Genomic DNA, 15,172 nt, shown 5'->3' on the forward strand with positions numbered 1-15,172 from the left:
GGTAAAATACCATCTTCTGTGTACCACCCCTCACAACACAACTGATTGGCTCAAACGCATTAAGAAGGAAAGAAATTCCACAAATTATCTTTTAACAAGGCACACCTGTTAATTGAAATGCATTCCAGGTGACTACCTCATGAAGCTGATTGAGAGAATACCAAGAGTGTACAAAGCTGTCATCAAGGCAAAGAGTGGATACTTTGAAGAATCTCAAATATAAAATATATTTTGATTTGTTTAACACTTTTTTGTTTCCCACATGATTCCATATGTGTTATTTCATAGTTTTGATGTCTTCACTATTATTACTATTTAAAAATAAAGAAACCATTGAATGAGTAGGTGTCTCCAAACTTTTGACTGGTACTGTATAGTTGTATTTTGTTATATTTTCTGTATTTTAAATGCAATTTTCGAATTGTATTGGACTGTAATCAGAATGGTGTTGATATTATTGTGTAATTTATCTAATAATCACTGATTTAAAATACAATTAATTACCAATCCATCAGTGTTCTTGCATAAACTTAACTGCATTAAAGAGCATTGGGATGCCATGATTCTCTCCACTTCCAAAGAATATAAGCCTAGACCAGTAGGGTAGGCCTATAACCTGTGATAAACAACTTGTGGGATTTGGCGTTAACCACCAGTATACCACCCTGCATCCCACTGCAGGCTTGCCTCTGAACCTGAGCAGTGTCGGTCCTGGTCAGTGCCTGGATGGAAGACCAGATGCTGCTGGATGTGGTGTTGGAGGTTCAGTATGGGGCGCTCTTCCCTCTGGTCTCAGGACAACCCAATGCCTCAGGGTAGTGAAGTTGACGTTGCCTTGCATTGTCACAACGTCTATAGAAGGTGGCGCCTCTCCCCGTTCGGGCGGCACTCGGCGGTCGTCGTCGCCGGCCTACTAGCTGCCACCGATAACCCTTTCATTTTAATTTGGTGATGTCTGTTTTATGTTAGCACCTGTTTTGAGTTAGACTAAATACCGTGGTCAGGGCCCTGAAGGTGTGGAGACATTGGCTTGAGGGGGGCGCAACACCCTTTTCTCATCTGGACTGATCACCGTAATCTGGAGTACATCCAGGCGGCGAGGAGACTGAACCCTCGCCAAGCCAGGTGGGCTATGTTTTTCACGAGATTCCAGTTCACTATCTCGTACATACCAGGTTCCCGGAACACCAAGGCCTACGCACTGTCTTGTCTCCACGACTCCGAGGAGCGGTCCATCACCCCTGGACATCGGGGGGGCCCCGGCGTACAAAGTCCAGTCCATCTTGGACTCCAGGCGTCGGGTAGGGGGCCTGCAGTACCTCGTGGACTGGGAGGGGTACGGTCCGGAGGAGAGGTGCTGGGTACCGGTGGAGGACATCTTGGATCCATCACTGTTGCGGGAATTCCACAGCCTCCAACCGGATCGCCTGCGCCTCGCCCTCCGGGTCGTCCTGGAGGCCGGCGTCGGCGCGCTGTGGGTGCAGCGCATCAGGGGGGGGGGGGGGGGTACTGTCACAACGTCTACAGAGGGTGGTGCCTCTACCCGTTCGGGTGGCGCTCGGCGGGCGTTGTCGCCGGCCTACTAGCTGCCACCGATCTCCTTTTCACTTTCATTTGGTGATGTTTGTTTTATGTTAGCACCTGTTTTGAGTTAGACTAAATACCCCCACTAATGAACTGTCTGTTTTGGTTTGGGATTGTGCAGGATTATTTGTGTCATTTTATTGTAGGTTGGGGATTTGTGTTTTCCTCTGCCGTTCGGTTGTTTAGGCATACGGGTTTGCTGGGCTGCGTCCCGACTCAGTTTGAGGGTTCTTGCCTGTTGCTGGATTTTTGTACCCTGCCTTGTATTTACGGCACTTTTGGACTGGTGTTTATTAAACATGTATTTTTTTCCCACGTACCTTAGTCTCCTGCGCCTGACTTCACCCCTCCTGCATGTTATAGTTGCATGACATGCATAGGGTGCAGTCTTTCGGATGGGGCTTTAAAGCGGGTGTCCTGACTCTTTGTGGTCACTAATGATCCCTTGGCACTTACACTAAGAGTAGGGGTATTAACCCTGGTGTCCTGGCTAAATTCCCAATGTGGCACTCATGGCCTCCTAATCATCCTGAGCTTCCAATTGTCTCATTCATCCCCTCTCCTTCCAGTGGAAACTCTTCCCCAGGTTGTTGCTGTAAAAGATAGTAAATTCTCAGTCATCTTACCTGATAATAAGGGTAATTAAATAAATCTGTCTGTTGTCTGAACCAATTGTAGATGCTTGACTCATTTTTGTGTTTATTTCAGTTCATGGCCTTGGGCAGTGGTGGAAAAAGTACTCAATTGTCATACTTGAGTGAAAGTAAAGACACCTTAATAGAAAATGACTCAAGTAAAAGTCACCCAGTAAAATACTACTTGTCTAAAAGTATTTGGTTTTAAATATACTTAAGTATCAAAAGTAAATGGAATTGATAAAATGTACTTAAGTATCAAAAGTAAATATAAAAGTATAAATCATTTAAAATTCCTTATATTAAACAAACCAGATGGTACAATTTGTTTTCATGTTTATTGACGGATAGCCAGGGGCGCACTCCAACATTCAGACGTCATTTACAAACGAAGCATTTGTGTTTAATGAGTTTGCCAGATCGGAGGCAGTAGGGATGACCAGGGACGTTCTCTTGACAAGTGTGTGAGTTGAACCATTTTCCTGTCAAAATGTAACGAGTACTTTTTTTGGGGTGTCAGGGAAAATGTATGAAGTAAAAAGTACATTATTTTCTTTAGGAATGTAGTGAAGTAAAAGTAGGCAAAAATACAAACAGTGAAGTAAAGTACAGATACGCCCAAAAACTACTTCAGTAGTACTTCAAAGTAGTTTTACTTAAAAGTACTTAAGGCCCGCAGTGGCTAGAAAATTGTGATGAACTGTTACCCACTCAGATCTTACTTTCTTTAGGGCAGTGGCCTACATCGACAAGGAAAATAAATGTGACATTGGCGACCGATTTGTTTTTGTATCATGATTTGTTTCGCGTCTGGTGCGACCTGGCCGTTGTTGCAACGTATCATTACGAACTGGGCTTGCAGAATGGATACATACATGTTTGCTTTAAATACTACAATATTCCATTGCTGGCTACATAATAGCAGACAACCTTTCATGAAAGTATTCGGAATTGTCATTCATTCAGGAAAATAGAGCTACCGGTAACTCATTTTACATTGCATCCGATAAAACAGAGTTGCTTCACGGATTTTTACCAAGGCGGATTACTCAAGCAAAGGCCATACGTTTAGAAACCGTCAACCCAGAATTGCATGATCTGTGAATTTACGCAAGTCACAAGAGGGAGGTAGCCTGGTATGTTACCGGAAATGTTGTACGCATGTGCAAATAGTTCTAGCAGCTGCGTTTTTTTATTTATTTTACTCCTGTGTCAATTTAGTCCAGTTTACTTTATTGTTAGAAAATTAACGAAATCATATTATTTAGATCGTTACTGGAATGGATGATTGAACAACTCGGAAAGGAGTTGTCAATTTACCCGACGTTGTTAAAAAGTAAAGTACAAGAAAAGTCCGCCTATTGTTTAGGGGAAGTCCCTCTAGGAAATCCCCTGTAGTTGTCGGAATTATTTCTTTCCAAATTCAGATGAGACACATCCTTTAGGCTACATAGTTGACATCCTCCTCAGTCAAATTTTGAAGACATGTTGCATAACCTACGAACACAAACTCTATCGAACCAATAAGCATAATAATTTAAGAAGCTGATGGAATATTGAAGATTTTTCCCAATCCCCATCTATCAGAAGCAAAAGTGTTACCTCTGGAATAAAGAACATGACTGGAATAAGGAACACGATGGATGTCAAGTTGGATAATGATACACTGAAAGCAAAGATACGGAGCTGCAATACATTGAATACTTTCTACCACGAAACTCTGCTGGAGATTGACACATTAAGTAAGAAAATCTATAAAAGGGACAATTTAATCGCAGATTTAAAGGCTAGGTTGGGCAAATACGAGAATACCTGGATCAATGTGGAAGGGTATGACCATGTTGTCATAGCACCGTCCAAATCTTTGCTGGAAAGTTTATGCAAAGAAATCTGCAAACTGAAGCAAAAATGGAAAGACACAGAAATGAATACGGCTCAGCAAGCAGAGTTGAGCAAAGAAGTGAGTAGAATTTACTGAATTTAATGTGTTCTAAATGTGTATCATGTGGAATTTAATATTTACACTAACCCAGTGAAACATAGTTGTGCCTTTTAACATTAGGTTATAGCCCTACTTGAAATTTCAACGTCAATTATTAAAAACGATCCTTTGTGACAGATATGTTCTTTCTTTCATTTTCAATTTGCACATTATGAAAGAAGGGTATTTTAGGCCTACTGTATGTAAATGGTCTTCTCTGAAAATAGCCACTAGCCTACACCATGCCTATATGCACTTGGTTTGAGATAACCCTAACCATACACTAGTTCACAACTGAGGTCTATTGGAAATACTACTAGTGTAGGCCTAACCAACCACCAAGCTTGCCAACCAGGCTTGATGAAATGTCCCTGCTTTAAAACCACCTTGCAGTGCATAGAGGATGTTGCTATAGCAATAACCTATCTTTTCCATTTCAATGTGTGGTGGGGTGCAGGTGTCAGTGTTGTTTCGCCTTAACTTCACGAAACAAACACATCTGTATCACATAAAAGTCATAATTCAATACAATTAAACATTACAAAAAGCTATATTGTCCATCAATAATAATAATAATTTGAAAAAGTATCTTCGGCATTTGACACTCAAGCCTATTCTATTCTATTCTCTCACCCCTGAAGGAGATAAAGAGGTTGCGACAGCAGCTGAGGGAGAAGGAACGAGAGCTGGAGAGTGTGACCCATCAACCGGACCACGAGAAGGACCAGGTTATCCAGAGGCTTCGCTCTGCCCTGGCCGAGAGGGACCGAGCACAGGCCACCCGTGCAGTCCTGTGCACCTCACTGGCTGAAGAGGCCGACCAGCTCCGGGGCCAACTGGGAGCCACAGTCAGGGTGTGTCAAGAGTTACTGGGCCGACTAGAGGGAGAGAAGAAGGGAGGAGAGAGAGTGACGGAGGAGGTAAAAATGCAGCAGAAGGCAAAAGAGGTGTGTATGAAGGTTGTATAATTAAGAAATAAGGCCCAAGGAGATGTGGTATATGGCCAATATACCACGGCTTAGGTGTTGTTCTTATGTACGACGCAACGCGGAATGCCTGGACACAGCCCTTCGCCGTGGTATATTGGCCATATACCACAAACCCCCGAGGTGCCTTATTGCTATTATAAACTGGTTACCAACATAATTAGAGCAGTAAAAATACATGTTTTGTCATACCTGTGGAATACGGTCTGATATACCGCGACTGTCAGCCAATCAGCATTCAGGGCTCGACCCACCCAGTTTATAATAAGTGTGTAGTAGCATGGTTATCAAGCGCTTTTATCCAATGCAAATTACAATTTACCCCTTACACTCATAGGAATTGGCCTATATAGATAGGGCTAAATTGAAATGTTTCTTACAGAAGAAATATGGAAAGCATATGCATAACCATGGTAGCAATCAAAAGGGAACAGTTTGGAGATTATGGGAAAATAATTATTAGACTAAAGGTGAGGACAAAACAGTTAATCTGACACAAGACTGACTCCAAACATTATTGTGTTGATTTTTATGTGTATTTTACATTTACTGTTCTGTTTGCCACATTTGGGGGTGGCAGGTAGCCTCGTGGTTAGAGCGTTGGGCCAGTAACCGAAAGGTTGCTAGATCAAATCTCTGAGCTGACAAGGTAGATTTCTTTCATTCAGCCCCTGAACAAGGCAGTTGACCCACTGTTCCTAGGCTGTCAAATAAAATAAGAATTTGTTTTTAACTGACTTGCTTAGTTAAATAAAGGTTAAATAAAATGAACTCTGAAAATACTCTGGTAGCATGATAAGAATATTCATGATCATTTGGGGTAGGGGCAACATAAGACAAAGAAATTACAAGTGAGAGGTCTAACTGGTGTCTCCATGTGGCAACACACCTCTCCAAAATGTGCACAGTTCCTACTTAATTTCAGTGCACTTCTATGACTCAAAGAAGAGTCTTCAACTATAAGGTGCTATTTTGAGCGCTCCTAGCTGTACCGTTGAGTACCGTTGAGGAACTAGAGCAAGCAGACTTGTACAGTAGTTGTTTTCTTTGGAACACAGCCCTGGATCTCCGCCTTCACACAATTACTGTTGTTGTTTACGCATTCCAAAAATGGTCCATTAAAAATCACAATCTGGTCAGGTGGGCATCATTTGAAAGCGTGTTCTATTGCGAACATGGCTAGCTAAGGTACGAAATACGATCTTACGGTGTTAGGCTTTCACAAGGCAATTCAGAAAAGCAAATTGTCATTTTGGTGCGACTAGAATACAATCACGAGTTCCCAGCAAATGTCTTCACAATACACCATGTCATCTTGTAACTGTACATCAAGCATAGTGATCATAAACGTTGGCACTGTATATTACATGAGTTTTGTGATATGAAATGGGGAAGTGCACATTTGAACTAATGGGTGTTTGGCTTGCTTGTGTGACACCAAAGTGGTATTATAATCGTCAGCGTCTCATCTTTCAAAGTACATAAGAGTCCACATTATTGACAGCATTTCCCTCACTCAGACAACACAATTTGTGGGAGATATGGGGGTAACTTCTTGTTCATGTTCAGAACCGCAGTCAGTCAAAACCAATACTGCGTTGGGAAGCAGAGACCTTGCGCTTTGACGTCACATGTAGCATGTTAGTGTACAGCCGCTGCATTCCAATTTATGTGTTTATCATCACCCAAATCCACTATTTTGAACACATAGAAGGGTACGAGTGTAAAGAGCTAACTCATATCCACAAACTGTATATACTGAATGTTATATTCAGTATATGTGGCCTATGCGGGAATCGAACCCAAAAGCCCACAATCCTGGGGTTACAGGCACTGAACTCCAACTGAGAGATTGGAACAGCAGTGGCTACATCCAAACTACATCCCCATCAGCAAAATACATTGAAAATACGTATGTGCTCACTGGGAAAAGCTTTTTTACTGTAACTGTCTTTCAAAACAAAACATTTAAGTAATGAAAAAGAGGTGTGTGTGTGTGTACTAAATCATTTGGAATCTCTCTGTCTCTCTGCCATTATGTGCTTTTCAGCCAAGTTGTTAGTGTTTGTTTCTGTTTCTGTTGTATTTCTAAACAGATAGTATCATTTTGAGCTCTTGTTTCCCCTTTTCATGGTCAGATGTCGGCTAATACGGAAGCGGGTCGTGGTGACACTCTGGTCAGCAAACTCCAAGAAGAGAACCAACAGCTAAAACAAAGAGTGGCATATGTAAGCAGGAACACACTGTAGAAACTCCCTTCTACCTACATGAAAAAATACTATAGTATACTATGGTGTTCACTGTAGTGTTTTTGCAGACTTTACTGGAGTATTCACTGTAGTGTTTTTATGGACTAAAGTCTGCAAAAACACAACAGTGAATACGGTAGTATTTAATATACATGACTGTAGTATACTGTAGTATGTACAGTAGTAAACTGTTGTATACTATAGTAATTACTGTAGTGTTTTTGCAGACTGTAGTAATCCAACATTGTCATAGCAATTGGGCTATCAGAACCCGAGTGGCGCAGCGGTCTAAGGCACTGCAGTGGTCTAAGGCACTGCATGTCAGTGCTAGAGGTGTCACTACAGACACCCTAGTTCGAATCCAGGCTGTATCACAACCGGCCATGATTGGGAGTCCCATAGGGCGGCGCACAATTGGCCCAGCGTCGTCCAGGTTTGGCCGGTGTAGGCTGTCATTGTAAAAATAAGAATTTGTTCTTAACTGACTTGCCTAGTTAAATAAAGGTTAAATATTTTATATTTTTTTGAAAGAACCAAAGTTCAACAGCCGTGTGTGTGTGTGAGAAGCTGTGTGTGCACAAGTGTGTGTACATGTTTGTGACTAATGTCTCCCTCTTCCCCTCCCCCCTTCATTTTCCCAGGTGGAAGGTCTGAACTCCAAATGGCAAAAGTATGACTCGAGCAGGGAAGAGTTTGTGAGGAGCCTGTGTCAGAGGCTGAATGAGTCTAGTGCTGCCTTCAGCCCTGCTCCAGGTGTGGGGCCTAGGCTAGGGCCCAGGCCTACACAAGAGCCTGGGGCTGGCCTGGGCTTGTTACCTGAGTTGGCCTCAGCCAACGCTGGGTTGCTCCAGCAGGAGATAGCCAGGCTCAACAGCCTACTGGAGGAAAAGATGAGGGACTGTGGGAGGTTGGGGAGAGAGCTGGATGAGAACAGGAGACGATACCAGGAGAGCATCCAGACGCTAGAGCAACAGGTTAGTGTGGTGTAGGATCGTCTGACTCCTCTCTCTTTCAATTTCTCTTTCTTTCTCTTTGTCTCTCTCACATTCTCTTTCTCTCTTTTTCTCTTTCTATCTCTCTGTCTGTTTCTCCCCCTGTCTCTCCACTCTCTTCCTTCTCTTTCTCTCTGACACATACACATGAATCCATGCATCACATAGCACAGTCTTTAAAGAAAACCCCATTGAATCCAGAAACCTCTCTCTCTTCTCTCTCACATACAGTTCTACCCTATTCAGTTGAATCAGAAACATATCCCTCTCTTTCTCACACACACCCTCACCCTTTCCCTCTCTCCTTCAAAGGTTCTCATCTACACAGATGACTTTAAGTCGGAGCGGGCAGACAGGGAGAGAGCGCAGGGCAGGATCCAGGACCTGCAAGAGGAAGTATCTCAACTACAAGAGCAGCTACACAGACAGGCACAAGTAAGGCCACACACACAGTCACTACTATAATACATCACATACAAATGTGTTACAGGAGACAAAAAATAGCCATGAAAAGGAAGCTTTTATGTCCGTCCCCTATTTGCCATTTATTGAGGATTGATGATACAATGATGTTTTGACAGACATGTTCTTCATACAGTTCGCTAACGGCTAGTAAGATATAGTATTTGTATTTATTAGGGATCCCCATTAGCTGTTGCGAAGGCAGCAGCTACTCTTCCTGGGGTCCAAACACATTAAGGCACTTACATTACATATAAAACAAAGATAAAACATTACATCATATAACATTACTACACCACTACATATCTACAATACAAAATGTATAATACCACCATACAACAATATTACAATATACGTGTGCTAGCGCTTGTGTGTGCGTATGCGTGTGTCTGTACCTTTGTGTGTGTCTCTTCACAGTCCATGCTGTTCCATAAGGTGTATTTGTACCTGTTTTTTAAAATCTGGTTCTACTGCTTGCATTAGTTACCTGATGTGGAATAGAGTTCCATGTAGTCATGGCTTTATGTAGTACTGTGCGCCTCCCATAGTCTGTTCTTGACTTGAGGATTGCGAAGAGACCTCTGGTGGCATGTCTTGTGGGGTATGCATGGGTGTCCGAGATGTGTGCTAGTAGTTTAAGCAGACAGCTCGGTACATTGATGTTGTCAACACTTCTTATAAAAACAAGTAGTGATGAAGTCAAGCTCTCTTCCACTTTGAGCCATGAGAGATTGACATGCATATCATTAATGTTAGCTCCCAGTGTGATTTTAAAGGCCAACCATGCTGCCCTGTTCTGAGCCAATTGTAATTTTCCTAAGTCCCTCTTTATGGCACCTGACAACACAACTGAACAGTAGTCTAGGTGCGACAAAACTAAGGCCTGCAGGACCTGTCTTGTTGATAGTATTGTTAAGGCAGAGCAGCACTTTAGCCTTCTCCCCATCTTAGCTACTGTTGTATCAATATGTTTTGACCATGACAGTTTACAGTCCAGTGTTACTCCAAGCAGTTTAGTCACCTCAACTTGCTCAATTTCCACATTATTCATTACAAGATTTAGTAGAGGTTTAGTGAATGATTTGTCCCAAATACAGTGCTTTTAGTTTTAGAAATATTTAGGACTAACTTATTCCTTGCCACCCATTCTGAAACTCACTGCAGCTCTTTGTTAAGTGTTGCAGTCATTTCAGTCGCTGTAGTAGCTGACGTGTATAGTGTTGAGTCATCCGCATACATAGACACACTGGCTTTACATGTCATTAGTAAAGATTGAAAAAAAATAAGGGGCCTAGACAGCTGCCCTGGGGAATTCCTGACTACCTGGATTATGTTGGAGAGCTTTCCATTAAAGAACAACCTCTGTTCTGTTAGACAGGTAACTCTTTATCCACAATATAGCAGGGGGTTGTAAAGCCATAACACACACGTTTTTCCAATAGCAGACTATGATCGATAATGTCAAAAGCAGCACTGAATTCTAACAAAACAGCCCTCACAATATTTGTATCATCAATTTCTCTCAGCCAATCATCAGTCATTTGTGTGCTTTTTGCTGTGCTTTTTGAATGTCCTTTCTTATAAGCGTGCTGGAAGTCTGTTGTCAATTTGTTTACTGTAAAATAGCATTGTATCAGGTCAAACACCATTTTTTTCAAAAAGTTTACTAAGGGTTGGTAACAGGTTGATTGGTCATCCATCACATTAGGGAACAACAAACGGCACTTTCCTAAAATAATAATAATGATATAGTGATCATTTATTTGTATGGAGTGTTTCATACATTATCCTCAAAGTGCTACTATGCCCAGTTTGGCTATGGGAAGGAACACTTTTACTCATGATCATCATTCATTTCTCTTCCAGAGCCCTACTAGAGATGTCGACTCCACGTTCCGAGTTCATATGGGACACCGGATCTCCCCACGTATGAGCACGGACACAGCCGAACCACTGTTGAGGAACAGCGTTGATCCACCTGCGGCAAAACTTCAAAGCGGGACATCGCCTGGGGTGGCGACGGCGGTATTAGCACCCAGTCCCACCTGGACAAAGTGCCAGGGTTCGTCGGAACTCCAATGCCCAAGATGCTTCACCACGTATGATGACGCACATACGGTGGAGTACCTCAATCACTGCGAGGAGTGTGCCAGACTATGAGCTCCGGCGTGAAGTTTCCTCTAGGTACAGATATAGGATCAGCTTCCGTTCCCGAAACAAAACCATAAAGTGGGGAAAATGCAAAACTGACCCAAGATCAGTGTCTAGGGGCAACTTTGCCCTACTCCCAAGCAATGAGAGTTACTATCCCGCCCACCCCACGGGGGTGTTAAGACAAATATCGCTAACTGATGATAATTGAGCACTGAAAAAAAGCACTACATGCACCCTAAGAAGGGTTGGGACCGGGGAGCTTAGAAAACTGAGTTCAACTGGGTTGTGTTCATTAGGCACTAAATGGAAGAAAAAAGTCTGAAACAGGGAGGTACTACCTGGACTTCAGACGCTACCATGTTTTTTGGTTGTTAAAGGACAGAATCGAATAGATTATCGATGCAGAGTTGGAGTGTCAGTACTAGCTTGGTGGTCGTAGTGGGAGAAATAGCAGTAGCACTTTATTTTACAGTACATAAAAGACCAGGTATTTACCAGGAAACTACATGGTAAAATGATAACACAGTAATGACTTTGAATTACCTGTTTGTTTCTTTCGGATTTGTAACAACAAACACCACTGGCCACCATTTGAATGGGTTGAGTTCCTAGTAAATACCTGATAAATACCAGTGGAAAAAGTAAGTGTGTAAAATAACGTTTTTGTGAAATAGCTCTGGTTTGGCAAGCCGAAGCGATTCCCAGTGCAAAGCCACTCATGTTTGACTACATGATCCATATCAATTATCACATGATACTGCATGGGTGTGTTTCTGTGTGGAGATGGTTGATTGCGTGGTCTGTAGAAAATCTAGATGGGAAATTGGATGTTAATTGCAATATTTGAATGTCACAAACCTCAATTCAATATTCCGGCATCAAATTGTTAATCTGTTGCACTTTCCTAACCTGTTTACCAAAGTAATCGTTAATGCACAGATGCATTTATTGGATTTGAAATACATAAGCTTCTTTCTGGTTGAAGATAATGTATGAACGTTGCCTTTCGTTACTATGGTGCTATTTGTTGTACTGTATATTTTGATGTTGTTGACATGTTTTGTGTAAGTAATCTATTTTCAATTGAACCTATATATATTCACCTATGATCTTTGTGCCTGGAAATATGTATTCACAGTATTATATACGATTGAATATTTATTTGCTATTAGTGGGGCTTTTTCAAATGGGCAAATCTTTACAGTGCTGGGTCAAAATGAACATCGCCATCACGTTTTGAGGTGTCGTCTGAATCCTGGTACACAAAAGCAGTATGTTTCTCACATCCTGGTAAGATAAGACAGTGTGGGAGACAAATTCTCCATAACATGGCACCTTAAAAAAAGTGCCATTTCAGATCTGACATTTGAAACTACATTAGTATAAATTACCTCCGAACTGACACAAGTTTTATTTTTCTAGAAGCCATTGATTTATAAACATCAACATGTGATTATCTGTTTTAACCTGTTTAATGGAAAGGATATTTTTGTAATAAAAAATTAAAAATTGGTTGACCAATCATGTGGAGTGTTTGTGATACAAACCAGACATCTCAGCTTGAGGAACTTTTGTTGGATTTTTGTTTGCTTGGTGGATAACTGCTTGTCAAATTATAGTATGGGGTGCAGAGTCAGGAGGAGTGAGAGTGTGAGACAGTGAGAGGCTCTGACCATAGATTAACCATTGAAACTCAGGTCCCACAGGACCCAAGTGTGTGTGTGTGTGTGTGCGCATGTGCACGCTCATATGTGTGCATTTGTGTGACTGTGTACGTTCCTTGTCTGACTGTGTGTATGTTTGTACACACTTTGGAAAACCCCTTCCCAGAGTAGCCTGAATGGGCATGCTGTCCTGTGTGTCAGTGCCACATTCCCAGCTGTCCTGTGTGGCTGAAGTGAACACAGCAAGGGGACTAGAGACCAGTGAGACAGGGGCTCTGGTTACATCCTGCTCCTAACTACTGATTTGGGATCAGTTGTCTTGACTAGTTCTCAATTAAATCATTTTGCGCTAAACAACACAAGTACAGGACCAGTTGTTACAGGTACAATATGGTCGCAGGGAACTGGACATTCCCAGTTAGAAAGTCGTTATTTAAAGGGGTGGCAGATGAAGAACCAAACAAGGTCTTTGTGTGTGTGTGTATTGTCCATGTATTTCCGTGTTAGAGACACTAAAGTAGCAGATCCCTGGATCATTAAGCTCCATTGCTTGTTTTTTTATTTAGTGGGTAGATCAGCTTTAATATTGCAGAGCTCCATTGTTATTGGAGTCCCAGTTTATCTTGAAAGAGAGAGAGTTCCATGTCACACTGTTCTGTGTTCTGGTATGATTAGAACACAATTTAAAAACCTACTCAATTATTTTGCAGTTCAAAGAGGTATAGGTGTTACTTTGTTTTTTTTGTACCTTTCTATATTTGTATTGACGATTAGGCTAGTGTATTATGGATGATATTGATATAGTGTATTATGACTGCCTACGGAGGATTATAGTGTCACATACAGTATATACAATATGTTTTTTAAGTCTGTAATAGGTATTACTGTTGTAACATTGTACAATGACACTTCAATAGGATTTTAAATTCTAAACTTCTAAACTCTAAAAAGTGTCCTTTTAACAGCCTTTAATAACTATATCCTATATAGAAGTAGAGTACAGACACGAGGTCACTCTTGCTGTACAGATGCAGATGGGGCCTCACTTATAGGAACTGTGACTTCCTACAAGAAAGGCCTCTCTAATTGTGTCAAGGGACTATAGCAGCTGAAAGAGATAGAAACTCCATCAGAAGTTTCAAAGTCCTCCGAAGAGCTAAGTCACAGACTATGTTCCAAATGGCACTCTATTCCCTATATAGTGCACTATTCCCTCAAAATTAATGCACTAAATAGGTAATAGAGTGTCATGTGAGACTCAGCCACAGTCTTGAGATGACATAGCATGCCGCATGCTCACATACTCATATGCAGTCTGGGGAAGATGTTTGCGGTTGGACCAGTTCCTATCATTCTCACACATTTACATCTGTTCAGTAAAAAAGAGGGTGATTCTATGACAAATTTAGTTCAAGAATTCAATTGGTTGTGTTTCAGATTGTAGCTTTGTACAGCAATCCTTATTTGACTGTTGCATAAGACCCACACACACATAGTGTCACACACACGGCCCCCAAATAAGCTATGGTTGGGGTTGACAGGAATTCCCCCCCCAAACACCTACACAACTGTACGGTTGGTCTATATGTGAACACACACACACACACACACACACACACACACACACACACACACACACACACACACACACACACACACACACACACACACACACACACACACACACACACACACACACACACACACACACACACACACACACACACACACACACACACACACACACACACACACCACCTGTATGGAGTGGAAAAATGTGGTGTCACAAATCCCTTTTGCTATACTCAGCGACCTTTTAATAGAAACAATGGCTGACTACCTACATTTACAAATCCATGAATTTCAAGTCAGATGACGTGGTAAAATAGTTCCTGGCGCCACTATGTTTCCGTTAACCGGGTGTCTACGAGATCTGTCCAAGTCATGCATTTTTTCAGCAATGGGAAAACTTAGCCTGACACTTATCTAGACAGACTACAGAATGGATAAAAGTGGCCTTTAATCTCATGTGTATCCAAAAAGAATGGGAAATTCCCATAAAGGGAATTCCCAACACGCACTGTATGCGATGCTCTCTGGTTCACTTGAAAGTGGAGCGTGGCAGCTCTATACTTGGGAGCTGTAGATCATTATTAGTTATAGGGGGGTGGAGGTGGTTTGTATTATTGCCACTTTCCTTTGTTCGTTTATTTTATAAGAAAGGCCAGTTCATTGGCTTAGAGTGGTTTGCCACTTGCTGGTACAAAACGCCATTGTGGAGTATAAAAATGAATCCCCTCCCTACTGATTACAAGCTACAGGCAACCTTCAGGTCTGATCCCCTCTTGGGGCGGCTACCTGCCGCCCCATGACTGTAAGTTGCTTTGGATAAAAGGGTCTGCTAAATGGCATATATTATGTATCATACATGTTCATTTTCATTAACTTTGGACACCGAGGGATTC

At 41.9% G+C, this 15,172-nt stretch overlaps 1 protein-coding gene across 1 annotated transcript; it reads left to right on the forward strand.

The window, feature by feature from the left end:
* The first annotated feature begins 2,668 nt into the window (after positions 1–2,668).
* On the forward strand, positions 2,669–12,555 carry tnip2 (TNFAIP3 interacting protein 2). Its single transcript, XM_014209115.2, has 6 exons — positions 2,669–4,179; positions 4,842–5,147; positions 7,325–7,414; positions 8,077–8,409; positions 8,740–8,862; positions 10,756–12,555. The coding sequence occupies exons 1-6, from the start codon at positions 3,838–3,840 to the stop codon at positions 11,047–11,049; spliced, it is 1,488 nt and encodes a 495-aa protein (XP_014064590.1). The 5' UTR covers positions 2,669–3,837; the 3' UTR covers positions 11,050–12,555.
* The last annotated feature ends 2,617 nt before the right edge of the window (positions 12,556–15,172 follow it).

The sequence above is a fragment of the Salmo salar genome, chromosome ssa08 (assembly GCF_905237065.1).
Source record: "Salmo salar chromosome ssa08, Ssal_v3.1, whole genome shotgun sequence".
In the NCBI taxonomy this organism is placed as follows: Eukaryota; Metazoa; Chordata; class Actinopteri; order Salmoniformes; family Salmonidae; genus Salmo; species Salmo salar.